This window comes from Lepidochelys kempii, chromosome 4 (assembly GCF_965140285.1).
Source record: "Lepidochelys kempii isolate rLepKem1 chromosome 4, rLepKem1.hap1, whole genome shotgun sequence".
NCBI lineage: Eukaryota > Metazoa > Chordata > Testudines > Cheloniidae > Lepidochelys > Lepidochelys kempii.
In genome coordinates, this window is record NC_136383.1 from 111,894,575 (window position 1) to 111,919,578 (window position 25,004).

Here is a 25,004-nt window from a genome sequence, read left to right on the forward strand (position 1 = left end):
TGGCAGGGGAGAATGAAGCCCAAGGTCCTAAGGCAGAAGGAAGCCTTTTAAAAACAAGAAGGCAGTTTTAAAATAGATTCAGAAATGGGTGGGGGAGACAGTGAAGCTATTTGTGAATAGGGGTGGTGTGGCCCTGGTTCCTGATATGTGAATAAAGGGGCAGTACCATTCATCATGGGATTCTGGAGAACTGGAATAGGGTGAGGCCACAAACAAAGAGGGAGTTACCCAGATAAGGAGAGATGAAGGCATGGATGAGGATTCCAGCAGCAGAAGAGTCAAAGGCAATGTTACATAGGTTATTTTTTTTATTTATTTTTATTTTTGAAACAAGTCACTTTATTGGATGTAAGTTGTTACAAACACAAAGAAACAAATGTGTGATTTTTGGTACAGAATGACATTATCTAAACAGTACATGCATGCACTGCTGGGCAGCAAGCTAGGAGACTTAGTGAAACCTGTGGGTGGCCTATGATGAGGTTTAATAGGCATTCTTGCAATCCCAGGAATTAAGGGAGGAATTACATTGAGACAGGATAATGCCAAATTTACAGACAATGGAGAAAAACAGAAGGATTGAATTATGTAGATTAATTCTGTAGGTTAAAGCAGATCTCAAAAACAAATACTACAAAAATAGTGTAAATGAGCCTGCTCCAGCTGCCGTCTCTGTCTGAAGATACAAGTCCTTTTTGTGTTGAAGGTGCAGACCTAAAGAAAAAAACAGGATTTTAAGTACATATCCTTTGAAATACCAGAGCTTTGCTGAAGTCTGAAGTCCAAAAATTAAGCAGAAAATTCAGCTTCAGAAATCTTTGTACAATGACTCTTGAAATGACTCTCAATACTGCTCAGCTGTCATGGTTTTATAAACAGGAAATCTGTGCACAGAATCCTGCATTAACTGTATGTCCTTAGTACCAGACTGCATTTGGAGTACTTTCTGTTGATGTTTGTACGCCACCTACTAGTCAATTTCCATGTCACAGTGTCACAGATGATGATTACAGCCCGAGTCTCCTCACAAGAGGCACAGCCTAAGTGTGGAGGCAGTAATAGGGCATTTATCCACCTTTTGGACTTCCAGGATTCTGAGGTTGAGCATGGCCCTCAGTGTAAGTTGGAGCAGTGCCACACAGCAGCCTCTGGTCACTGCCATTCCTGCTCTGACATGGCCACTTCCCTCAGTATGCCTATGTGACAAGGGTTTTAAGTGCAGAATAAAGCCACCTAAATCACTTTACCTGACCGATGTGCTGAGGTTGTTGCCTAGACACCACTTAAGCCAGCTGTTCAGCTGCTTTATGGCACTGAGCCACTGTAAAAGAGGCTGCAGGAGAGCTTGTAATAAAGACCTGAATATCTAGCTTCAATGTTTATTCTTTAAGTGTAAAAATGTTAGTTGTGCTCTTGACTGGAATGTGTCTTCAATAGTGAAACAACAATTTCTGTAAAAGCTATTTGTCAATAAATTAAATTATCAGCATATTTAATAATTGGGATCTATTCATGGAGTTAACAAAATCTGGAAGTGTACTCAGAAAAAGTTCTAACAGCTTAGGCATTCGAACAAATCACAGTTTGCTTGGTGGATCTTCTGCAGGGGAGAGAAGAAGCTAAGATTACCAAGGAGGTCATTTGTTGCAGATTTTTAAGCTATTGCTACATGGGAGTATCTTTTTGCTTTGATTTCTCATTTTAGCCTACTCATATCTCAGGTGGAGCAGTGACTGAGCAGCCATCACCCCTCAGCGTGTCCTACGGGATGCCCTTATTCCTAGTCATCACCAGTGGTGAGAGCTGTGGGGGCTATGCAATGATGTGGAGGAAGGCCGTCGTGGTGGGCCCTGAAGCCAAGGGCACAGGCCATGGTGCAGAACTCAGTGGTAGCAGCAAATATTCAAAAGGGCACTTTAAAGGCCAAAGTGGAAAAGGGTTCCATGTGAACAGCAGTTGAACATGGGTCAGGATTTCAGAATGATCACACACAGCTGAATATAAAAGAAGGTGTAGAAAGCTTAGGAGGGATGTGCCAAGGAAGGGAAGTAAGACCCATTCGTGCAAGGCAGGTTAGTGGGAGTTGAGGCATTCAGTAACATGCAGAGTCAGGGCCAGCACAAGGAAGGTGCTCTGTTATTACAGACCTGCTCAGACACTGTGGTGATTGTGGTTATAGAAGTACTGAGACAGATAGAAGGGAACAGGCGGGTCCCATGCTTGCAGTGACGGGTAGTACTGAAGAGATGATATGTTCAGCACTTAGGTGAAAAGAACAAGACACTAACTGTTTCCAAAAGGTTTCCTATCCAGATTTCCTCAGTTAAGGAAACTGCCCACAACACAAGACTTTGAGTAATATGGTCTAAATCCGTGGAGAAGAGAGAAATGACTGGTGGATAGCTAATGTGATGCCAATTTTTATAAAAGGCTCCAGAGGCGATCCCAGCAATTACAGACCAGTGAGCCTAACTTCAGTACCAGGCAAACTGGTTGAAATTATAGTGAAAAACAGAATTATCAGACACATAGATGAACTTGATATGATGGGGAAGAGTCAACATGGTTTTTGTAAAGAGAAATCATGCCTCACCAATCTACTACAATTTTTTGTGGGGGTCAACAAGTATGTGGTCAAGGGTGATCCAGGGGATATAGTGTACTTAAGACTTTCAGAAAGCCTTTGACAAGGTCCTTCACCAAAGGCTCTTAAGCAAAGTAAGCAGTCATGGGTTAAAACAGAAGGTCCTCTCACAGATCAGTACCTGGTTAAAAGATAGGAAACAAAGAATAGGAATAAATGGTCAGTTTTCAGAATGGAGAGAGGTAAACAGTGGTGTACCCCATGGGTCTCTACTGGGACCCATACTGTTCAAAATATTTATAAATGATCTGGAAAAAGGGGTAAACAGTGAGATGGCAAAATCTGCAGATAATACAAAACTACTCAAGATAGTTAAGTCCAAAGCAGACTGCGAAGAGTTACAAAGGGACTGGGCAACAAAATGACAGATAAAATTCATTATTGATAAATGCAAAGTCATGCACATTGAAAAACATAATCCCAATTATACATATAAATGATGGAGTCTAAATTAGCTGTTACCAGTCAAGAAAGAGATCCTGGAGTCATTGTGGATAGTTCTCTTAAAAACATCCACTCAATATGCAGCGGCAGTAAAAAAGCAAACAGAATGTTGGAATCATTAGGAAAGGGCTAGATAATAAGACAGAAAATATCATATTGCCTCTATATAAATCCATGATACACCCACATCTTGAATACTGCGTGCAGATGTGGTCTCTCCATCTCAAAAAAGATGTATTCGAATTGGAAAAGGTACAAAAAAAGGGCAACAAAAATTATTAGGGATATGGAACAGCTTCCATATGAGGAGAGATTAATAAGACCGGGACTTTTAGAAAAGAGACAACTAAGAGGGGATATGACAGAGTTCTATAAAATCATGACTGGTGTGGAGAAATTAAATAAGGAAGTGTTATTTACTCCTTCTCTTAACACAAGAACTAGAGGTCACCAAATGAAATTAATAGACAGCAGGTTTAAAACAAACAAAAGGATGTATTTGCTCACACAACCTATAGTCAACCTGTGGAACTCTTTGCCAGAAGAGGTTGTGAAGGCCAAGACTATAACAGGGTTCAAAAAAGAACTAGATAAGTTCATGGAGGATAAGTCCATCAATGGCAATTAGTCAGCAGGGGCAGGGATGCAAAACCATGCTGTGAAGTGTCCCTAGCCTTTGTTTGCCAGAAGCTAGGAATGGGCGACGGGATGGATTGCTTGAACCTGTTCTGTTCATTCCCTCTGAAGCACCTGGCACTGGCCACTGTTGAAAGACAGGATGCTGGGCTAGATCGACCACTGGTCTGACCTAGTCTAGCCGTTCTTATATTCTTAAATCATCCATTAAGAACTCAGAGCATCCAAAAGAAGAGCCCCATTAAGCTCAGATTTCTCTAGCTAGCTAATATTGTCAGTTTGTTCAGAAAATTACTGGTTTTTTGGGGCTGTGGGTTTCACAAGTTGGATAAAGACTGGCAATCACAATTTCTTTTCTACTTAGGAGCAAAAACTTTGTCAATCACTCAGAGAATAAGACATCAATTTCTTTTAAATCACATCGGCTCATACAGTATTACAACCCTGTACATGGTATACACACAGCAATAAAGAAATGTCTCTGTAAGCTTGGTAAGGTTGATGATCTGTTACCTCAACACAATCTGCTCATATTGATGTGAGCATTTGTTGTCTCTCAAATGCTGTTTTCACATGTTCAGTGGTTGGTGCCAGGGCATAATTTTGGGTGATGGAACCAAAGGGAACGCTCTTGTGACTGTCATATGCCAAGATAGGGAAAAGCTATCCAACAGAGAACGCTGCTGGGTCAGAACACCACTACCAGTTTCTCTAAGATACAGGAGCTTTAAAGATGAATCTTCTATCAAAGGCCTGTGGAAGACTGTTGAAGCACTATCGCTGCACTCTCGTGCATATTCTTCTCTTCTCTGTGCTGAGTGAAGTGCTCTTCGAACACCTGCTTAGTGCAGGAGAGGGTAGAGTGTGCCCAACCCAGCAGCAATAGCATTCCTCTGCCGCCTGAGCGTGGGAGAGCCATGTGATGTTGAACAATAGACAGTCCTATGTACTCTGTGCTTGATGCACAAACCTAATTTCTGTATATTATATACTTGTCCTAGGCCAATGGATTATCACTGAAAAATACAGGTCACTTAGGAGATATGGCCTTCTTAATCACCTGAGCTCAAATTCAGCACTAGATATTGGCATTTTTCCTTTCAACCTCAGGTGTTTCTGTGTTGGGAAACATTTTTGCAGTTAATACAAAGAATTTTTCCACCCACCCCTTGGGTTTAATTTACCCATGATGTACTTTGCTGGACTTACAGCAAAGATGAATGTGTCCACTTGTGTTTAAGTTTCCATATGTTTCTCATAAAAGTGTATTGGTGAAATATTGGATCTCTGAATGTTTGGATAGGAATACTGTACCTCCTTGAAATTGGGAATTGAAAGTTACATTGCACATAATTGGACAGGTGCTGTTATTTAGATTTGCAGTCTTATGGTTGATTTATGATCTCAATTTTATTGGAGAATGTTTGTGAAAAGCAAATTTTGCATTTCTAACTGAGTATATGCAAGAGATACTTGATTCTAAGAGTTATGCTCAGGCAATCAGTGGACAGCAATATACCATGTGGTCTGTGTGTTCAATCAAAACTAATCAACACTGCTTTAATTATGAATATCAGATACTTGCAACTAAGTGCTTGTGCACAATTTATAGAGCAGGAATTGTTTCCTGAATAATTTCAAAATAATATATTTCGATACAGCTGTCATGGACAAATTGCAATCAGTAGAACAGATGAAATCTGTTGAATAAATTATTAGCTGTGAATTATTCATTTGGCTCTAATGGCATAGAAGTTGGATTGATTTTATTTACCATGTTTACTTACGAAACAATGGAACAATCAGGGTGATTAAGATAATCCAGGCACTTTAACAGCAGTACAGATCTGTAATGAAATTATTTTATTTAGTATCACTCAGTAAGAAAACTAAGCAAAACAAAAGAGGAAGTGAAACAAATTGAACGATGTTATAAAATGAAGAGATGCACAATTTGGATGCCTAGACCTTCCCTTCTTAATGGTATTTAATTTAGAATGAAGCTCTTGGTATCACAGTAAGTACAGCTACCATAAGTAATTCTGCGGACATGAGAAGGGAATGTTAATGTATAACTCTTGTTCAGATTTTAATTTCCTATTTGAACTGATAGCTCTAAGTGGAAGGGACCACGCCATCTTCTGTGTCTGATACTGAGTGAGGACACGGTTGCATTTAATAATAAAATTACAAACTGTACAATTGCCATATCAGTGGAAGTGTGCTCAGATGGCTGAGGAAAGTGGCATTATCACTTCCAGATGTCAATTTCTTACTAAAGCTACAGTATAGTAGATTAGTGGGTCCCCTGGTATGGGAATACTCATGGGTAGAAGTAGGTTAAAATTTCTGAAAAACCGTAGCAAATACCTCATATTTATTAAAGAAATTCCACGTACTTGTAATTGTCAATGCAGGTGATGTCATAACCCATGGTTTTGAGTCTCTCTTCTAATATTTGTACACTGCCTCTCCCACAGGAATCCCTGTAAAAAGAGATTAGTTAACAAAGTCTTTTATTAGTTAACTGTTTATTTTGCTAATTTCCATAGTGTCAATTGCTATGGCAGCTAGGGCTTTAATTGCAGAACCTTAATGTTCCACAATTAGAGCAGATTTTTTTAGGGAATTTAATAGTAGGTTATAGGACAATTTCAGCAAGCTGGCCAGACTCTGGTATCTTGCAACCAAACAGCAATTACCTAGAAAAACAAATCTACTACCAGAGGGCAGCTGCCTGTTGGACTAATACAAATTTAGGGGGCCTGATTCTCCACTACTTTGTATGTTGTGCACTCATTTACACCCGTGCAAAGTTGATGTAAAATGCTACCAAATCAGAATTCACCATACACTTGCATCAGTGACAGTGTTTTATATTTACTTTGCAACAACTGGAACTTTGGCCTAGACTCCACAAACCATGCTTGAGTCCTTCCTCAATCACTTAGAACTCCTGCTGTTGGACATGAGCATTCAGACTTAAACTCCAATAATGGAGTGCTTCCCTCACCACCTCAGCTCCTGTGGCTGGGTAAAAATTTACTTAAATTAACTGAATAAAATAGTAATGGCTGATCAAGAGTTTTGGCCCAAATAAGCATCTTAAAAGTGCCGATGAATATTTAAATCTCCAAGGATTGCAGAATTGGGCTGGCAATCTCCCAAATTCAGGCTCTCAAAACTACTAGTAGTTCTTGTTGTTGGATTGGTCACAAGTACCATGAGAAGAGACCTTCTTATGGCATTTCACCACTTCTACTAATTTCCAGAACCATGAACTGCAGAGAAGTGTAAACCTGAAAAATAGTGCACTGGGGACAGTGAAAAGACTTTTTTAAACCTCAGAGTTTGATTTGGGATTCAGATGGTTCTTATTTAATCTAACCTGTACTTGCCTTGCCCTGACTTAAGGCCTGCTTCTTGTCATAAATATAAAGGGAAGGGTAAACACCTTTAAAATCCCTCCTGGCCAGAGGAAAAACCCTTTCACCTGTAAAGGGTTAAGACGCTAGGATAACCTCGCTGGCACCTGACCAAAATGACCAATGAGGAGACAAGGTACTTTCAAGAGCTGGGGGGAGGGAGAAACAAAGCCCCTCTCTCTCTGTCTGTGTGATGCTTTTGCCAGGGACAGAACAGGAATGGAGTCTTAGAACTTAGTTAGTAATCTAGCTAGATATGCGTTAGATTCTGATTCCTTTAAATGGCTGAGAAAATGAGCTGTGCTGAATGGAATGTAGATTCCTGTTTTTGTGTCTTTTTGTAACTTAAGGTTTTGCCTAGAGGGATTCTCTATGTTTTGAATCTAATTATCCTGTAAGGTATTTACCATCCTGATTTCACAGAGGTGATTCTTTTTACTTCTATTAAAATTCTTCTTTTAAGGATCTGATTGCTTTTTCATTGTTCTTAAGATCCAATGGTTTGGGTCTGTGTTCACCTATGCAAATTGGTGAGGATTTTTATCAAACCCTCCCCAGGAAGCGGGGTGCAAGGTTTTGGTGAGGATTTTTTGCAGAAAGACATTTCCAAACGGGCTCTTTCCCAGTTATACACCTGTTAGACGTTTGGTGGTGGCAGCGATAAAGTCCAAGGGCAAAAGGTAAAATAGTTTGTATCTTGGGGAAGTTTGAACCTAAGCTAGTAAAAGTAAGCTTAGGAGCTTTTCATGCAGGTCCCCACATCTGTACCCTGGAGTTCAGAGTGGGGAAGGAACTTGACAGACCTACTGACTCAGCAGATTTAGGGCCTTACATTATTTTTGATTGTGCCTAGTTCTGGTCACATCAACTGTATATTTTTAAAAAGACTGTACACCCTCCAAGGAAGGCACTGTGGTTTCTTTTGTGTTTGGAATACATCAAACATTTTGAGTGTTACTGCAATCTAATAATAGAGAAAAATAAAGTGAAAACTGTAAAAACAGATTCAAAAGAGGAAAAACAAGATTAGGTTCTGTTTTTTTTTAAGACCTATAACTTACAAGTCAGGTCCCCCAATGTCATCCATGACCCAGATTTCAATTTGTGAAATTCTGTCTTTTTGGAAGTTAGGCACTTCATAGTCTGCAAAAAAACTGGTTAAAGAAAACAAATCTTTAAAATTACATAGAACAGAAAAGATCTTTCGCCTTCTCAGTAACTAGGGCTCTGAGTCTGTTCCCACTGATTTCAATGGGATATCTGGGTCCAGGTCATTTGTACCTATGGTTTCTTCTGGGCTCATTATCAGAGGCAGAACCCAAGATACAAAATTCTGATTCCAATTTTGAGTATTAACAGAGTTTATGGGGTGTATGGATCCTAAGTTTGTTGTTTTATTGATTGATGATCTTAGCAGGGTGGAGCAGGAATAAGACTCTATTAATAAAGATGTGAGTGGAATAAGTGTTTAAAATGCAGCACTTATAACAAACCACTCGGTATTTAGTAAAAAATAAAAAAAAAAAATCCTACAAGAGCAGCCTTTCTTCAGGCACAACATGGGATTTGTTTTTTTAAAATAGAAGTAAGAGTAACAGCCGTGTTAGTCTGTATTCGCAAAAAGAAAAGGAGTACTTGTGGCACCTTATAGACTAACCAATTTATTTGAGCATAAGCTTTCGTGAGCTACAGATCACTTCATCGGATGCATACTGTGGAAAGTGTAGAAGATCTTATCATATACACACAAAGCATGAAAAAATACCTCCTCCCACCTCACTCTCCTGCTGGTAATAGCTTATCTAAAGTGACCACTCTCCTGAGTGGTCACTTTAGATAAGCTATTACCAGCAGGAGAGTGAGTTTCGGGGGGGGGGGGGGGGGGAGTGAGAAAACCTGGATTTGTGCTGGAAATGGCCCAACTTGATTATCATACACATTGTAAGGAGAGTGATCACTTTAGATAAGCTATTAGCAGCAGGAGAGTGGGGTGGGAGGAGGTATTTTTTCATGCTTTGTGTGTATATAATAAGATCTTCTACACTTTCCACAGTATGCATCCGATGAAGTGAGCTGTAGCTCACGAAAGCTTATGCTCAAATAAATTGGTTAGTCTATAAGGTGCCACAAGTACTCCTTTTCTTCTTTTAACCACAAGACAAATATATTTGTAGATATAAAATCACAGCAGTAAGTCAAAAGGGTATAAAATACCTAGCATGGGAACAAGTAGGACCATAAAAGAGTGTTTTTTAAAAAAAAATCTGTCCATTCTGACCCGGGAAGAATCCTCCATAGGCAGGTTTGCTGTTTGTTAAATACTGTAATATTCAGAAGTCCAGGTATAGGAGGGACAAATTCTCTACTGGAATAATTCCACTGAAGTCAATGGAGTTACACCAACTGATCTCACATCTGACCAGGAGTATGTAAATAGTAAAATATTAAACCACATTTTTCCTTTTACATACAATCAGCCTTACTGCTGCAAGGTTAAGGTCTATGGTTTTAGGGAGTGATTTATCAGAGCAAATTGAGTCATTAAGATGGGATCATTTTTACTTGCAAAGAGTAGAGGAAGTTATCTGTATTTATGTTGTGTGACTTTCCTGTCATAAATTCTGAGAACTTTTGTATCAGAAAAAAGGTCTTCTATATTCCTGTGTCTAAGTCTGTGTGACTGCTAGTTGTACTATCCAAGGCACATCCAAAAATAATTTCAATTAAATCTGATGATGGCCTAATGGAAAAAATGTCTTTAAATAGAATAATAAAAGCACAAAGTGTGAGTTGAGAGTTCTCCAAATCAAATGGAGGGTGCCAAATCAAAAGGAACAGTTTAACATATTGCATTAAAATGTGTTCTAAAGCATCAGTCTTTAAAAAACAAAAATAAAACAAAAATGTATAAATTAAGATTTGGGCCTGATTTTGAATGAAGTCTCATCCCAGCTTTCCTGTTCATCCATGTAATTATGCTATGGCAAATAATGATGGGTGCAGTTATGTGCAGGAGAAACTGATGTAACTTAGGTTTCAGAGTAACAGCCGTGCTAGTCTGTATTCACAGAAAGAAAAGGAGTACTTGTGGCACCTTAGAGACTAACCAATTTATTTGTGCATAAGCTTTCGTGAGCTACAGCTCACTTCATCGGATACATACTGTGGAAAATACAGAAGATGTTTGTTTTTATATACACAAATCATGAAAAAATGGATGTTTATCACTACAAAAGGTTTTCTCTCCCCCCACCCCACACTCCTGCTGGTAATAGCTTATGTAAAGTGATCATTCTCCTTACAATGTGTATGATAATCAAGGTGGGCCATTTCCAGCACAAATCCAGGGTTTAACAAGAACGTCTGGGGGGTTAGGAAAACAAGGGGAAATAGGCTTCAGTAGAGACTAGGAGTGGCTATCCTTGCAACAAAGCCCGTTGCCAACTGTGCCCACATATCTATTCAGAGGACACCATCACAGGGCCTAATAACATCAGCCACACTATCAGAGGCTCGTTCACCTGCACATCTACCAATGTGATATATGCCATCATGTGCCAGCAATGCCCCTCTGCCATGTACATTGGTCAAACTGGACAGTCTCTACGTAAAAGAATAAATGGACACAAATCAGATGTCAAGAATTATAACATTCATAAACCAGACGGAGAACACTTCAATCTCTCTGGTCACACGATTACAGATATGAAAGTTGCGATATTTACAACAGAAAAACTTCAAATCCAGACTCCAGCAAGAGACTGCTGAATTGGAATTCATTTGCAAATTGGATAAAATTAACCTAGGTTACCTTGCATAATGACTTAGCCACTCCCAGTCTCTATTCAAGCCTATTTCCCCTTGTTTTCCTACTCCCCCCCCCCCCCCCCCCCCCCCGTTCTTGTTAAACCCTGGATTTGTGCTGGAAATGGCCCACCTTGATTATCATACACATTGTAAGGAGAGTGATCACTTTAGATAAGCTATTACCAGCAGGAGAGTGGGGGGGGGGGGGGAGAAAACCTTTTGTAGTGATAAACACCCATTTTTTCATGATTTGTGTGTATAAAAACAAACATCTTCTGTATTTTCCACTGAATGCATCCGATGAAGTGAGCTGTAGCTCATGAAAGCTTATGCTCAGATAAATTGGTTAGTCTCTAAGGTGCCACAAGTACTCCTTTTCTTGATGTAACTTAGATCATCTAAGTTAGATGTCTAATTGCTTGATATAAAGGCAGCTGCATGATATCTGTTGTGCCTGTGTAACTCTTTAAAAAAAAAAAAAGTTACCTGTGATTATTTGCATCTACAATTGTTTTTTTGAAAATCTGGCCTGCTGTCTTTTTTGAAATATAGTTTGTCTTGACAGAAGAGAGCAAGGATTCTACAGGAATTATTTGAAGTGTTTTGATTTCTGTACTGTACCAGCTATGTGGCCTAGAACAGAAGAAATTTTAGGCCAGAGTGGACCACTCTGATTATCTTATCTGAAGCCCTGCAGAACACAGATCACAGAATTTCATATAGTAATTCCTGCAGTGGAGAGAAGTATTTTTACATACTACATAAGTGAACACTATCACACTCAATAACCTGTGGTTGAACTCCTGCATATCTTTTAGAGAGACATTCAATCTTGATTAAAGACTCCAAGCAATGTTGAATTTGCTTACTGGCCTTGATAATCTGTTCCAAAGGTTAAACTGAGAGTATTATGTTGGACAAGAATGGCTGTTTTAACCACTGTTAAATTAACCACAGCCTATTGTTTAAAAAAGAAATAGATTTTCTTTGTGCCAACAAGGGAAGTCACCTGCTCTAATCATCATTCAAACAGGAGCTGTATTCCCTGTGCCCTGACTTATATAATCAGATTGTCACTTGGACCTTAGAATTTGTTAAAACGTGTCTCTGTTCTTTATCAAAAGTCTCTCTATTCCTTTTCCTTGTGATTTGTGAATTACCTAATATTGGAGAGCAAATGAATCAGGCCTTGTGTACAGCAACACAAGCAACCACTTGGGACCTATTGTTTTTGGAGTCTCCCTGTGTTTTGTTTTCTCATTTGGGCTTAATTAAGGAAAGAACTTAAGTTTTGTCAAGTTCCACTTCAGTGAAAAATAAACAAGTGCTTAAAGTCAAGCATGTGTAGGGTAACCATATGTCTGTATTTTCCCGGACATGTCTGGCTTTTTGGTTCTTAAATCACTGTCTGAGAGGAATGTTTAAATATCTAAAAACATCCGGGATTTTGCCATTATTATTTTTCCCCCAAGAAGAGTTGATCATTCAAGAAAGAGAGTGAATGTCGATCACTCGAGAGAGTGCCCGCTTTTTTCCCCCTAGCTCCCAGCACTTGCGCCACGAAACAGCTGTTTCGCGTGGCTGGGAGGGAAGGAGGAGGAGGGGGAATGTGGCCCACGCAGGGGAGGAGGCAGGGTCGGGGCGGGGATTTGGGGAAGGGGTCCAATGGGGCAGGGACTTTGGGGAAAGGGTTGGAATGGGGGCGGGGAAGTGATGGAGTTGGGGTGGGGCCGGGGAAGAGAGGTGTGAGCAAATACCTCTCCTCCCCCCCCCCGCCCCATGGAGTGTCCTCTTTTTTGAATGTTCAAATATGGTAACCCTAAGCATGTGCTTTGCTGAACAGACATCTTGACAAGTGAGGTATTCCATCTCCATGGAATACATGGGCCCAGAGAGTCAAAGCTGTTAACATGACTCTGTTACTTTACAACATCAAGAGTTCTAAATAGGATTTGGGCTTCCAACTATAGAGATCTCAGCCTGCTTAGTCTCATAGCAACAGTCACCTTTAAAAACCCTTTTAACACAAAAGGGGAGAAAAAAAGAGTAAAGATAGAAAATGCAGCTCCTGTCTTTGATGCTGACTCTTACTAGCCATCTCACTGCTGGAGAAATACAAACATAGCATAGGTTTCAGAGTAACAGCCGTGTTAGTCTGTATTCGCAAAAAGAAAAGGAGTACTTGTGGCACCTTAGAGACTAACCAATTTATTTGAGCATGAGCTTTCGTGAGCTACAGCTCACTTCATCGGATGCATACCGTGGAAACTACAGCAGACTTTATATATACACATAGCATACTATATATATATATACACATAGCATACTATCTTATCAGCCACTGGGAGACCTGGCAAACTTGTACCAGAGTAGGGCTGTTTAAGACATTGCTTTTAGCTGCCTTGATGGCCACAGCTTCAGAACAATGTTGCAGAAGATGTTGCTTGCTAACCCAGACTCTTTTTAAACAGAAGGCAAAAAGAGAGAAACAGGAAAGAGGAGGCAAGGAAGAAAAAAAGACACTTGAGGGAGGAGAGGAGAGCGGGAAACCAAGTTTCACATTCCATGTGGTGTTCAGGATTTATCTGAAGTCAATGAAGTTGCTGAAGTATGTAATCTGGGTCCCTCTCTGGCCTGGTCAGGTCAGCACAGTGCTTTCTGGATCAGGATGATGCAGGTCCAATAGTGTAATAGTTGATTCGTGGGGTCTCATGAGACAAGGGGGTAGCAGCCATGATGGTTGAACTCTCTCCTTTCAGTCCACCTGTCCTCTTGCATTTTGATCTCTCTCTCCCAAAGTCTCTTTTAAGGACCCTAAAAGGGGGTGATGGATGGAATCACCCTTCCCTGTCATTATTTTGTCCTCCAATTAGGCCTACTTTCTAACACAGCAATTTTGATCCATTAATTTCTGATTCTATTCTTCTCTTGTTTACTAGTCATAATCTCAACACAGTCCTTGGGTGGTAGCAATAGACCTTTTTGTCTGGACAAATTCAGTGTTTTTGCTTTTATAAACAATGTTGTGTAACAGTCAAGTTTTACTTCTGTTGCCTTTGACAAATTAGAATACAGGACGCTGCAGAACAGGTACCCAAGTGCTTTCTAAAATTTTACTCCAGGTCTAGTTTTAAAAAAATAAATAAATAAAAAGATTGGCTTTGATGCCACAGACTTCTGAAAATTATTACTTCCACAGCTTTGTGTGGTACAATAGCCAAATGTTTGATTTTTCTCAATCAAACCCTAAAATATTAACACAATATTACTTTATTTCTCTTACCCTTTGACTGGATAGGCGCCCCCTATCGCAGAACCATTCAGCATAACGTATATTGCCCCCGAGCTCTGCTTTGCATACTGCAATAGATAACGGAAGATTATTCTTCAGAACATCCCCTATAGATTTTTATATACTGATTATAAACTATAACTAAATACTCATGGCCAGTGGAGGGGGCTATAAGTGAAAATGTCCAAGTTGCAAAACCACCATCAAAACTGGTTCCCTAGCTGGCAGTTGCAGTAGAGAGGATTAGAACTTTATGGCTATAAAAGGTGATCTGTCTTCTCAACCCTAGAAGTGGTTCCTCCAGGGCAAGGTTGGGGCACTTTAACAGATCACTATGAGAAGTTTTGCACTGCAACTCTGTATTGTACTTGCTGTATTTTCATCTTCAAGACTGTCAATCTGGCACCTTTCGTCAGCATTAAGATCTCCTAGGCCTTGTTTTCACTAGAAAAAGGTCTATTTTAACACGTTCACTAACACATTAAAATCCTAGGCAATCTGTGGTTGATCTGGACACAGTGGTGAAATGAGGACATGGATGGATTTTAAACTACAGGCCACACCTTTTGTTAATTTGAACACATGGAAAGGGCACTAACTGCAGAACCCATACTCTCATATACCAGTCATGTAAGTGGTTCCAGTGCAGGGGTTACAACTTAGATCATCTGCTTAGTCAGCCTTAGTCAGCTTTTACCATGTAACCCATAACTCAGGGTGGCGGCTCTCCTCAGCCTACCTGCCCTGGACTCAGCTCACTCTAAGTCCTACCCACTCCCACACCCCCATGAGGGAAACAGAGGGTGCAAAAGGGTGGGAACCCCAGCCTGCAAGGGCCACAAGGTCTGACTCTATCCCCTGAGCCCAAGGTCCATCACTAAAATCCCAGGTCTTTTATCTAGGGGAACTGTTCATTGTATCCTTTTAACGGCACTGAAAACAGTCCACAAATTGTGACAAATTAACAACTCAAGCAAGTACCTCAGTTAGGTACTAAGCACATTCTTAATTAACCTACTGTGGACTGAGGGTGCTGCGAAAAAGGTGAAAAAACTCCCCAGCCCCACTTGGAACACAGGTGCAAGAGGCTTCACATGGTCTGTGCTCAAAGTCAAATCTCTGAGCTGGGGGATGCAGGTCAATCAGCACCCTTCCCTCCAGCTGGCCAATAGGTACCACAGATTATAAGTGGGGGGGGGGGAGGAGGGGAAGGGGAGGAGCTACCCAGTGTCCCTCATTGAATGTCTCCCTCTGTTGCTGCTGGAGCTGTCCTCTTTTGCTGCCTGCCCAGTCATCTTCCTCCAACCACTGAGGTGAGTGGATGGCATTTTTAACACATAAGGTAGTCAACCTTATGCTTTTCCTCCTTACATCATACCTTTAAGTTATAGTCTATACAAGATCTTAAGGATATGCCTACGCTAGAGGTAAGAACTCCAGAAAAAAAAATCTTTTGGCCCTACTAAAGCTTTCTGAACTATCTCCATAGACATGCTTAATGAACGTAAACAGTATGATTTACAGTGATTGATGCGATCTTCCAGAAAGTTTCTACTGCATTATTTTCACACTCTTCTGTGGTAGGACAGGAATCATAATTAAATCCTGTGGGAAGAAACATAGTGCTCATTATTAAAGATATCATGACAGGTGGAAATAGAAAATCCAAAGTGGCTTTACAATATATATTGTATGTGTTTTTTGTTCTAGGTTCTGCATGGTTGGAGATCTGATAGGATATCCATCCATGACAGTACTGCACCATTTCTCTCCTCCTTTTCACCAGCCCTTACATTTTGTACAAACCATGACATGCTGTGGTCTCAAAGCATAGACCCCTGTGTCTGTGGAAACTGCTCTAACTCATGTCATAAAACTGGTCTGGTGCACAGAAAGCCCCAGAATCCAGGAAATGAAAAGGTGACTTAAATCCACCATCACAACACCTCCCTCAAAATTTCAGTGTATGCTTCAGCCGCAGTTGAAGTGTAAATGTCTATACAGTACAAGCCAGGGGAGAATCAGGACACTCAGTTCAGGGGAGTTACCCACATAAACCGGGAGTATGAGAGCAGAATCCGACCCATAGCTCCAGTACAAAGCAATCAGTCTATCTTTTTAGCCCCACCATGAATTTATAACCAACTTTTTATTATATCAGTTCTTTTCTGACCAGTATCGTTTGCTTGTCCACACCAGTTCAGGAAATCTCCAAATGAACCAATTAAAGTATCACAAAGAGGCATGTAGCGACGAGTTCTATCAGAATAGCTAGTGACCAGCAGATGGTTATTTTCCCAGAAAAGAGACTAAGGAAAGAAAAGAAAACAAAAAACAAACCATCTTTTGGATGTGTGTGCATGATGCCGTCACTTCTGCGTGGCCGGGAAAACATTTTAAATCATGTTTTGAAATGATTTCTAAATACTTCAGAATCTCACAGATGGCTTGTTCTAATCAAACTACTGTCCATTAAATACTTTAAAAACAATTCTATACTTCAACTAAAAGTTATAGGGACAAAGTTTGCCCTCACAATAGTGTAAATCTGGCATTACTTGACAGTGGATTTTTGGGGGGGATTTACACCACTGTGAGAACAGAACTTGAACTATAGAAAGACTCAAGCCTTCTAGAATTTGCCTGTCTTAAGCTGACAGGTTCAGGAAAAGCTAGGTATATAGACACTAAGGACTTGTCTATATGGAGACTTAGTGTGCAGCAAGCCAGGGTGTGAAACTACAGTGCACTAAGTGACCATGTGGACGCTGCTGCCATGCACTGAAAGTAGCACTATGGAACTTTTAGTGTGTGGCAGCAGGGTCCACATGACCACTTTGTGTGTGGCAGGCTGGCAGGCTGTAGATTTACACACCAACTTGCTGCACACTAAGTCTCCATATAGACAAGCCCTAAATACAAGTAAAACAAAACTAAGGTCTGATCTACACTACAAACTTAGGTTGGCTTAACTACTTACCTTGTGCAATGTAATTGTCAACCTAAGCCCTGGTGCAGACTCTGCTAGATGGTGGAAAAATTCTTCTGTCGACCTAGTTACTGCTTCTCAGAGAGATGGATTTACTACAGTGATGGAAGAACCTCTCCTGTCCCTGTAGTGTCTACACCACAGTGGCACAGGTGTGCCACTGTAGGGTTTCTAGTATAAACATATCCTTCACAACGGTGACATTGAAATTAGAGAGCTCACTTGACAGAGTTGAATGAAGATATTTACTCTTAAACATGCATAAGATGGGTTTTGAGGTTGGTTTAATTAAGGTGCTTTGAGGGCTTTTATACACTTTCAGCTGTTTAACTGGACACATACTTATCTGTAATAGTGCTGACCAGCTTAAAATCATAATTATTTGGCTGCAAGTTCAGTATTGTAGCAACGAATTCTAAACCATGTTACATCTCTCTGACACTTCATTGCTGTGGGGTCAAGGACTAGAACACTGGTTCTCAACCTTTTGGTCTGCAACCCACAAAGTGGGCAGAAAATCATTGCATGGCCCACCATATCAAATCTGGTCAATTCTGGACTGCCAGATCAGGGGAGAGATGATAGATGATCATTAACACACCATTGATAATCAGTACCTTGTTAGGTGGAATTGTATGCAGTGACAGGTTAATAAATAACTCATAGTCCGATGGTAAAATGTTGCAAGGATCCTTATTCATGAAAGCCTTTTTGAAAGCTTCCCATATCTTTGTACAGTTCTTCTCACTATAATAATTAAAACAAATAGTAATATTATTTTTCCATAGCAGACCTGCAATATGTGTTTTGTTCACAACCTCCCACAATCCCCAAAAGAAAATAAAACTAAGATTATTAAGGGGGGGAAAGTTTGTGATAAATTAATAAAATCATTAGCTCATCAACTAGTAGCTAAGACATGAGGGTTTGCACTAGGGTTATTCAGCTAGACTCTTATAGTAATTCAGCAAAAAACATGGATGGCATAGTATTCATAACGAGGCTTGCTATGCAGTACTGTAGAAGTAGTGAAAATGGGATTTATTACTTAGAAATGTTCTAACCCCAAAAGAACCATTTGTAGCAGAGTTTGGCCACAGCGATCAAAGCTCTAAGTGACCCTAGATTACAACTGAAACATAGGATTCAGGGATCTCATTATCCCTTTTCCTGCTAGATCAAAGACCCATCTACTATAAGAAATCTCTTCCCTATGTAGATACTTGTAGACTGTGATCAGGTCACCACTTAACATCTTCACTGACTTCAGGTATTTACTTAAATTCCCATTGAACAATTCATTTACTGCATATTTTTCTTTTCATCGCTCGTCATCTCCTGTTTGAGCAGCATGTAATACAAAATCAAAAGTATTATTCTGCTCCCCTACTGAAGATATTTTAATTAGCAACTACAAAACTATGGGGTGGGGGTAGGGAAGGCACATATATAAGGGTGATTCCTGGCAAACTTAATACAGACAGCAACAAGTTATACAGGATTTGTTTTGTAGTAGTCAGCTAAAGAATGAGAAGTAATCTACACTGCCAACCAATGGAATTTATAGAACCATTGTATATGTATTACAGAAGCGTGTGTATGCATGAATATAGCATTTGCTTGTTAGAAACCTCCATTATAGTGACAGTGAGACTTTATTTTCACATGTTGATAACATTCTGAAAAATTCTCCTTTTTTGTCTGAAATTTTTCCATGCTTGGTCTTAATCTGAAGGTAATTTGTGTAAATGTTTGAACAAACTCTATACATCCATTTATGAGTTATGTGAGAATGGAAAAAAATCCTTTATCCATTTAAATTTTTTTGTTAGGGGTTTTTGCATATGCACAGGACTTTACAAGCAGAAACTGTCCAGGTGACTCCTCCTCAGTAAGAACTAGTTTTGGGCCAATTTGCAAATAAACAAGAAATAATTTACAGTTATAAAGAATAAATATCTGTTTTGTACTTGCAGTATGAAATTTCCACTTTGTTTAGATTTACAGTATTCACTTATAGGTTAGGTTAAGATTTTGCCACAGTTACTTTTAGTAAAAGTCACAGACAGGTTTGGGGAAATAAACAAAAATTCACGGACGCCTGTGATCTGTCTGGGACTTTTACTAAAAATAATTTGGGGTGGGGGGGAACTGACAATTTTGCCCCTCCGCCCCTGCTTCCCACGACAGTGGTTGACAGCTGCAGGGCCAGCGGCTCAGAGCTCTGGGGCTACTGCAGCCCGTGGAAGCTCAGAGTTCTGGGGCCAGCACCTGACAACTGTGGGGCCCCCACCACCCACAGTGGTTGATAGCTCCATGACATCTTCAGCAAAGGCCCCGGAAGTCTGAAAGTCACAGAATCTATGACAAAATTTTATCTTTACCTATGGGCCTATGGGAAAACACAAAAATACATAATATTGACAGTAATTCTGTAGCTGTGCTTTTTATAATGCTAGTTTAGGTTCCAATTCAGGAAAGAACTTGAGCATGTGTTAATTTCCATCCTTATTTCAATCATTCCTACTTCAGTGGGACTCATCTTAGGCAGTCTGCCTATCTGAGTCACAATGCAAGATCAGAGCCTTAGATCTTATATAAATGTGAGCAACATAAAGGTATTATGAGATCCTTACCTTTTGCATTTCTTGACTTGTTTAAAATGACCTTTGTGTTGCACTTAAGGTACAAAGAATACAAAGGTTCTCTTAAGGTACAAAGAATTTTCTCTGACTCAGGGGTAATTCTACCTCTTGCTAAACTGCATTATTACTTCTCAGCTTCTGCTGAACAAGGTCTGAGAAGAATATTTAACTTCCAGCCTGGAATAATCTTTTGTAGATGCAGACTGCTGGTCCAGTTACTAGATATATATCTATTACTTTCATCCCAATACTCTTTGTCACATTCTATTTCTCCTTGTTTCTTTCTTCTAGAAATCTTTCTTAGTCTCTTTCCAGAAGCCTTCTGCTCTAATCTCCTTGGAACTAGCTTTTTGTTCCCTCCGCTTCCTACAAAATGTTACATTATTCAGAACAGATGAGTGTCTTATAACAAGACACTTGTTTTTTGTCAGAAAGGTGCATGTCACGGAGTGTGGGGGAGTCCGGGGCCTCCACCCCTCTTCCTGGGATTCACTGTGACTCTCAGCCAGCCAGTAAAACAGAAGGTTTACTGGACAATAGGAACACAGTCTACAACGGAGCTTGTGGGTACAACCAGGACCCCTCAGTCAAGCCCTTCTGGGGGAGCCGGGAGCTTAGACCCCAGCCCTGGGGTTCCCTGCGTTCCACCACCCAGCACCAAACTGAAACTACTCCCCCCCTCCCCCCCAGCAGGCTCTCTCCTGAAGCCTTTGTCCACATTCCCGGGCAGAGGTGTTACCTCTCCCTCCCCATCCTGGCTCAGGTTAGAGGCTCTCAGGTATCCCATCCCCAGTGTAACTCCCCTGCCACATTCCCAGGTCAACACTCCCCCCTCCCTGCTGCGTCACATCTCTCCCCGCTTCGAGACTGAACTGAGCGGGGTCACTCTGACCAGTGACCTGGGGAAGTTCAGGGCCCCCTCTCCAGGACAGCGCATCTGCTATCATGTTGGTACTTCCCTTTACATGGACCACGTCCATATCATAATCCTGCAGGAGCAGGCTCCACCTCAGGAGTTTGGCGTTGGCTTCTTTCATCTGGTGCAGCCAGGTCAGGGGAGAGTGGTCGTGTACACAGTGAAGTGTCGCCCGAAGAGATATGGCTCTAGTTTCTTGAGGGCCCACACCATGGCCAGGCACTCCTTCTCGATGGCCGCGTAGTATTGCTTCTGGGGTAGCAACTTCTTGCTCGGGTACACGATGGGGTGTCTCTCCCCCTTTTCATCCTCCTGCATTAACACTGCTCCCAGTCCCATGTCTGAGGCATCAGTGAACACCATAAAGGGCTTGTCAAAGTCTGGGTTTGCCAGAACTGGGCCACTGACCAGAGTCTCCTTCAGTTGCCCAGAAAGCCTCCTGGCACGGCTCGGTCCAGACCACCTTGTCTGGCTTCCCCTTCTTGCATAGCTCGGTGATGGGGGTGGCTATGGCACTAAAGGGGGCACAAACCTTCGGTAGTATCCTGCCAACCCAATAAAGGCTTGGACCTGCTTTTTGGTGTGGGGAGCGGTCCAGTCTCTGATCGCCTCCACCTTAGCTGGTTCCGGCTTTAGGCGGCCGCTCCCCACCTGATGGCCCAGATAAGATACTTCAGCCATCCCCACCTTGCACTTCTCCGCTTTTACAGTCAGCCCAGCCTCCTGGAGTTGGTCCAGCACTTGTCTAACCTGGGACACATGGTCCTCCCAGGTCTGGCTAAAGACACAGATGTCATCAATATACGCCACGGCAAAACTCTCCGTCCCCCTCAGTAGCTGATCCACCAGGCACTGGAAGGTGGCCAGCGCTCCCTTGAGGCCGAAAGGCAGGGACAGGAACAGCGGCACTTGCCAGTAGTCCTTTGTAAAGTCCATGGTGGTAAGGTATCGAGCTCCTCCCAATTTGTCTAGGAGCTCATCAGGCCTGGGCATGGGGTAGGCATCTGATACAGTGATGGCATTGAGCTTCCGATAGTCCACACAGAACCGGATCGACCCGTCCTTTTTGGGGACCAGCACCACCGGTGAGGCCCAAGGACTGGCAGATGGCTGGATCACCCCCAAAGCCAGCATGTCCCTGACCTCTCTTTCCAGGTCCTGAGCAGTTTTCCCTGTGACTCGGAAGGGGGAGCATCTTATCGGTGGGTGCGATCCTGTCTGCACCTGGTGGACAGTCAGATTAGTGCGTCCAGGCTGGTTGGAAAACAGCTGTCGGTACGGATGCAGCACCCCCCTGATCTCAGCTTGCTGGGCAGGGGTTAGCTGATCCAAGAGGGGAACTGTTTCCAGGGGTGAACCAGCTCTGGTCCCAGTTGAATAGATTTACTAGAGGGTCATCTCCCTGCTCCTCCCAATGTCCACACACGGCCAACACCACATTCCCCCTGGCATAATATGGCTTCATCATATTCACATGGTACACCCGGCGGTGGTGCGCCCGTTTAGACAGCTCCACCACCTAGTTTACCTCATTTAGCTGCTTGACAACCTTGAAAGGGCCTTCCCATGCAGCCTGTAGTTTGTTCTTTCTCACGGGGATGAGAACCATCACCGGATCCCCGGTGGCATAGGCACGGGCCCACGCCATGCAGTCATACCAGACCTTCTGCTTCTTCTGGGCTCTGGCCAGATTCTCCCTGGCCAGGCCCATGAGTTAAGCAAGTCTCTCTCAGAAGATCAGGACATACTCCACCACTGACTCTCCACTGGGAGTGGCCTTCCCCTCCCATTCGTCTCTCATTAGGTCCAAGGGGCCCCTTACCCTCCTTCCATATAACAGTTCGAAAGGTGAAAATCCGGTAGACTCCTGGGGTACCTCCCTGTACATGAACAGCAGGTGAGGTAAGTACTTGTCCCAATCATGTGGGTGCTGGTTCATAAAGGTTTTCAGCATCATCTTTAGTGTCCCATTGAACCTCTCCACTAGTCCATTGGACTGGGGGTGATAAGCTGAGGCCCAGTTGTGCCGGACCCCACATTTCTCCCACGAGCACCGGAGCAGGGACGACATGAAGTTGGATCCTTGGTCTGTCAAGACTTCCTTGGGGAACCCCACTCGGCTGAAAATGGTCAGGAGCGCATCTGCCACGGTGTCTGCTTCAATGGAAGGCAAGGGCACTGCCTCAGGGTAGCGGGTGGCAAAATCTACCACCACCAGAATGTATTTCTTCCCCGACTGGGTCGTCTTGCTGAGAGGTCCCACTATGTCTATGGCCACCTTCTGGAAAAGCTCCTCTATGATGGGCAAAGGTCTCAAAGCCACTTTCCCCTTGTCCCGGGCCTTCCCCACCCTCTGACAGGGGTCACAGGATCGGCAATACTGCCGGACAGTGGTAAAGACCTCAGGCCAGTAAAAGTTCTGTAGCAACCTCTGCCGGGTGCGCCGGATTCCCTGGTGCCCTGATAGGGGGATGTCATGGGCCAGGTACAGTAGCTTGCGGCGATACTTCTGGGGTACCACCAGCTGCCTCCTGATCCCACAGGACTCCACTTCCCTTAGGGGACCCATTCTCGGTACAGGAACCCCTTCTCCCACAGGAACCTCTCCTGGCAACCTCTCCTCATGGTCTGTACCACACTGAGGTCGGCCAAGTCCCCGAGCTTCCGCAAGGAGGGATCTTTCCTCAACTCAGCCTGGAACTCAGCGGCTGGGGAAGGGATGGAGACCAGCTCCCTCTCATTGGCCGGGTCTGAGGCCACAGCCTCTCTGAGCCATGCCCTTCGGTGTTCCCACCCCACCATGTTAGGGTCCTGCACCTACGGTGTGGTACCCTCCCCAAGGTCAGGGCGCAGTGCCCCTCGCAGGCTCTGGCTATGGGTCACAACCAGAGCGGTCTGGGGGTTGCTTGGCCAGTCCTCTAGGTCCCCCCGCACATCAAAATCTCAGTGGGCAAATGGTGGTGCACCCCCACGTCCTTGGCCCCCCATTTCAGGTGTACCCTTGCCACGGACACCTTGAATGGGGTCCCACCCACCCCTGTTAGGGTCAGGTAGGTGTTGGGCACCACCCGATCTGGGGCCACCACCTCGGGCCAGGCCGGGCCAGCATCACCTCCACGCCCATATCCCAGTATCCATTGACCTTTCTCCCACCTACCTCCAGGGGAACAAGGCACTCTCTCTGGAGGGACAGCCCCGCGCCCACCCTGTAAACCGAGAACCCTGAGTCCAGAGCCTCCAGCCCCCTGGCAGAGCTAGCCGGGGGTATTCTTCCCTCCTGAGCAGATGGTAAGCTGGCAGCCCCCCTTGCCTGGGCCGTCTGCCCCTCGTCCAGCTGGGTCCCTACCCAGTTAACACTGGGTAGGTTGGGTCTGCTCAATCTGTTCCTGAGCCTGGGGCACTGGGTCCGTACGTGGCCTCTCTGGCCACAGTGATAGCAGCTCAGGTCACGTTGGTCCCCTTGAGCGGGTCGGAGGGTCCCGACGCCAGGTGTTCCCCTTGGGAGGGGGTTCTCCATATTTCCCTGCTGGGAGGTCCCATGGTGACTCTCTCTCTCTCTCTCTCTCTCTATCTGCATCGTGGGGGGCCTGTTCTTTTGGGACTCCTCCCTGCTACGCCCTGACTGACTGTTCACAAACTCATCGGCCAGCTGCCCTGCATGCTGTGGGTTCTCTAGCTTTTTGTCCACCAACCACAGTATCAGGTCAGAACGACACTGTTCATACAGTTGTACCAGTACAATTAGGTCAAGCAGATCCTCTTTAGCTTGGGCCCCAGCTGCCCACTTGCGGGCATATCCCTGCATTCGGTTGACCTGTTGTAGGTATGTGACCTCAGGCATTTTACGCTGACTCTGGAACCTTTTCCGGTACATCTCGGGGGTCAGCCCAAACTCACGGAGCAGGGCCTTTTTGAACAGTTCGTAGTCCCCTGCCATTCAGCTGTACACCTCCACGGCTTTGGGGCCCAGTAAGGGGGTGAGAAACTGGAGCCTGTCTGCAATGTCAACCCTGTGTATCTTGCAGGCATTCTCAAAGGCTGTCAGGAAGCTATCTATGTCCTCCCACTCCTTACGCTGGGCCAGGAAGCACTTATCAAAGCTCCTTGCAGTCTTGGGTCTCCCCTCACTCACTGCAGCCGGGGCCTCACTGCTCCTCAGCCTGGCCAGCTCCAGTTCATGCTGTCTCTGCTTCTCCTTCTCCTCCT

General features: G+C 43.2%; 1 protein-coding gene across 2 annotated transcripts in view; it reads right to left on the minus strand.

The window, feature by feature from the left end:
- Nucleotides 1–338: 338 nt before the first annotated feature.
- BST1 (bone marrow stromal cell antigen 1) overlaps nucleotides 339–25,004 on the minus strand; it is a 30,271-nt gene continuing 5,605 nt past the window's right edge. The window contains exons 2-9 of one of the 2 annotated variants that reach the window (XM_073342467.2): nucleotides 17,855–17,984; nucleotides 16,422–16,557; nucleotides 15,771–15,853; nucleotides 14,240–14,316; nucleotides 8,211–8,303; nucleotides 6,124–6,210; nucleotides 5,512–5,571; nucleotides 339–714 (exon numbers count right to left, since the gene is read on the minus strand). In XM_073342467.2, the coding sequence (XP_073198568.1) occupies nucleotides 594–714; nucleotides 5,512–5,571; nucleotides 6,124–6,210; nucleotides 8,211–8,303; nucleotides 14,240–14,316; nucleotides 15,771–15,853; nucleotides 16,422–16,557; nucleotides 17,855–17,984 (787 nt within the window). In that variant the 3' untranslated portion in view covers nucleotides 339–593. Of the gene's footprint in view, nucleotides 715–5,498; nucleotides 5,572–6,123; nucleotides 6,211–8,210; nucleotides 8,304–14,239; nucleotides 14,317–15,770; nucleotides 15,854–16,421; nucleotides 16,558–17,854; nucleotides 17,985–25,004 lie in introns of both variants that reach the window. The other variant, XM_073342468.2, reaches the window with a different exon arrangement.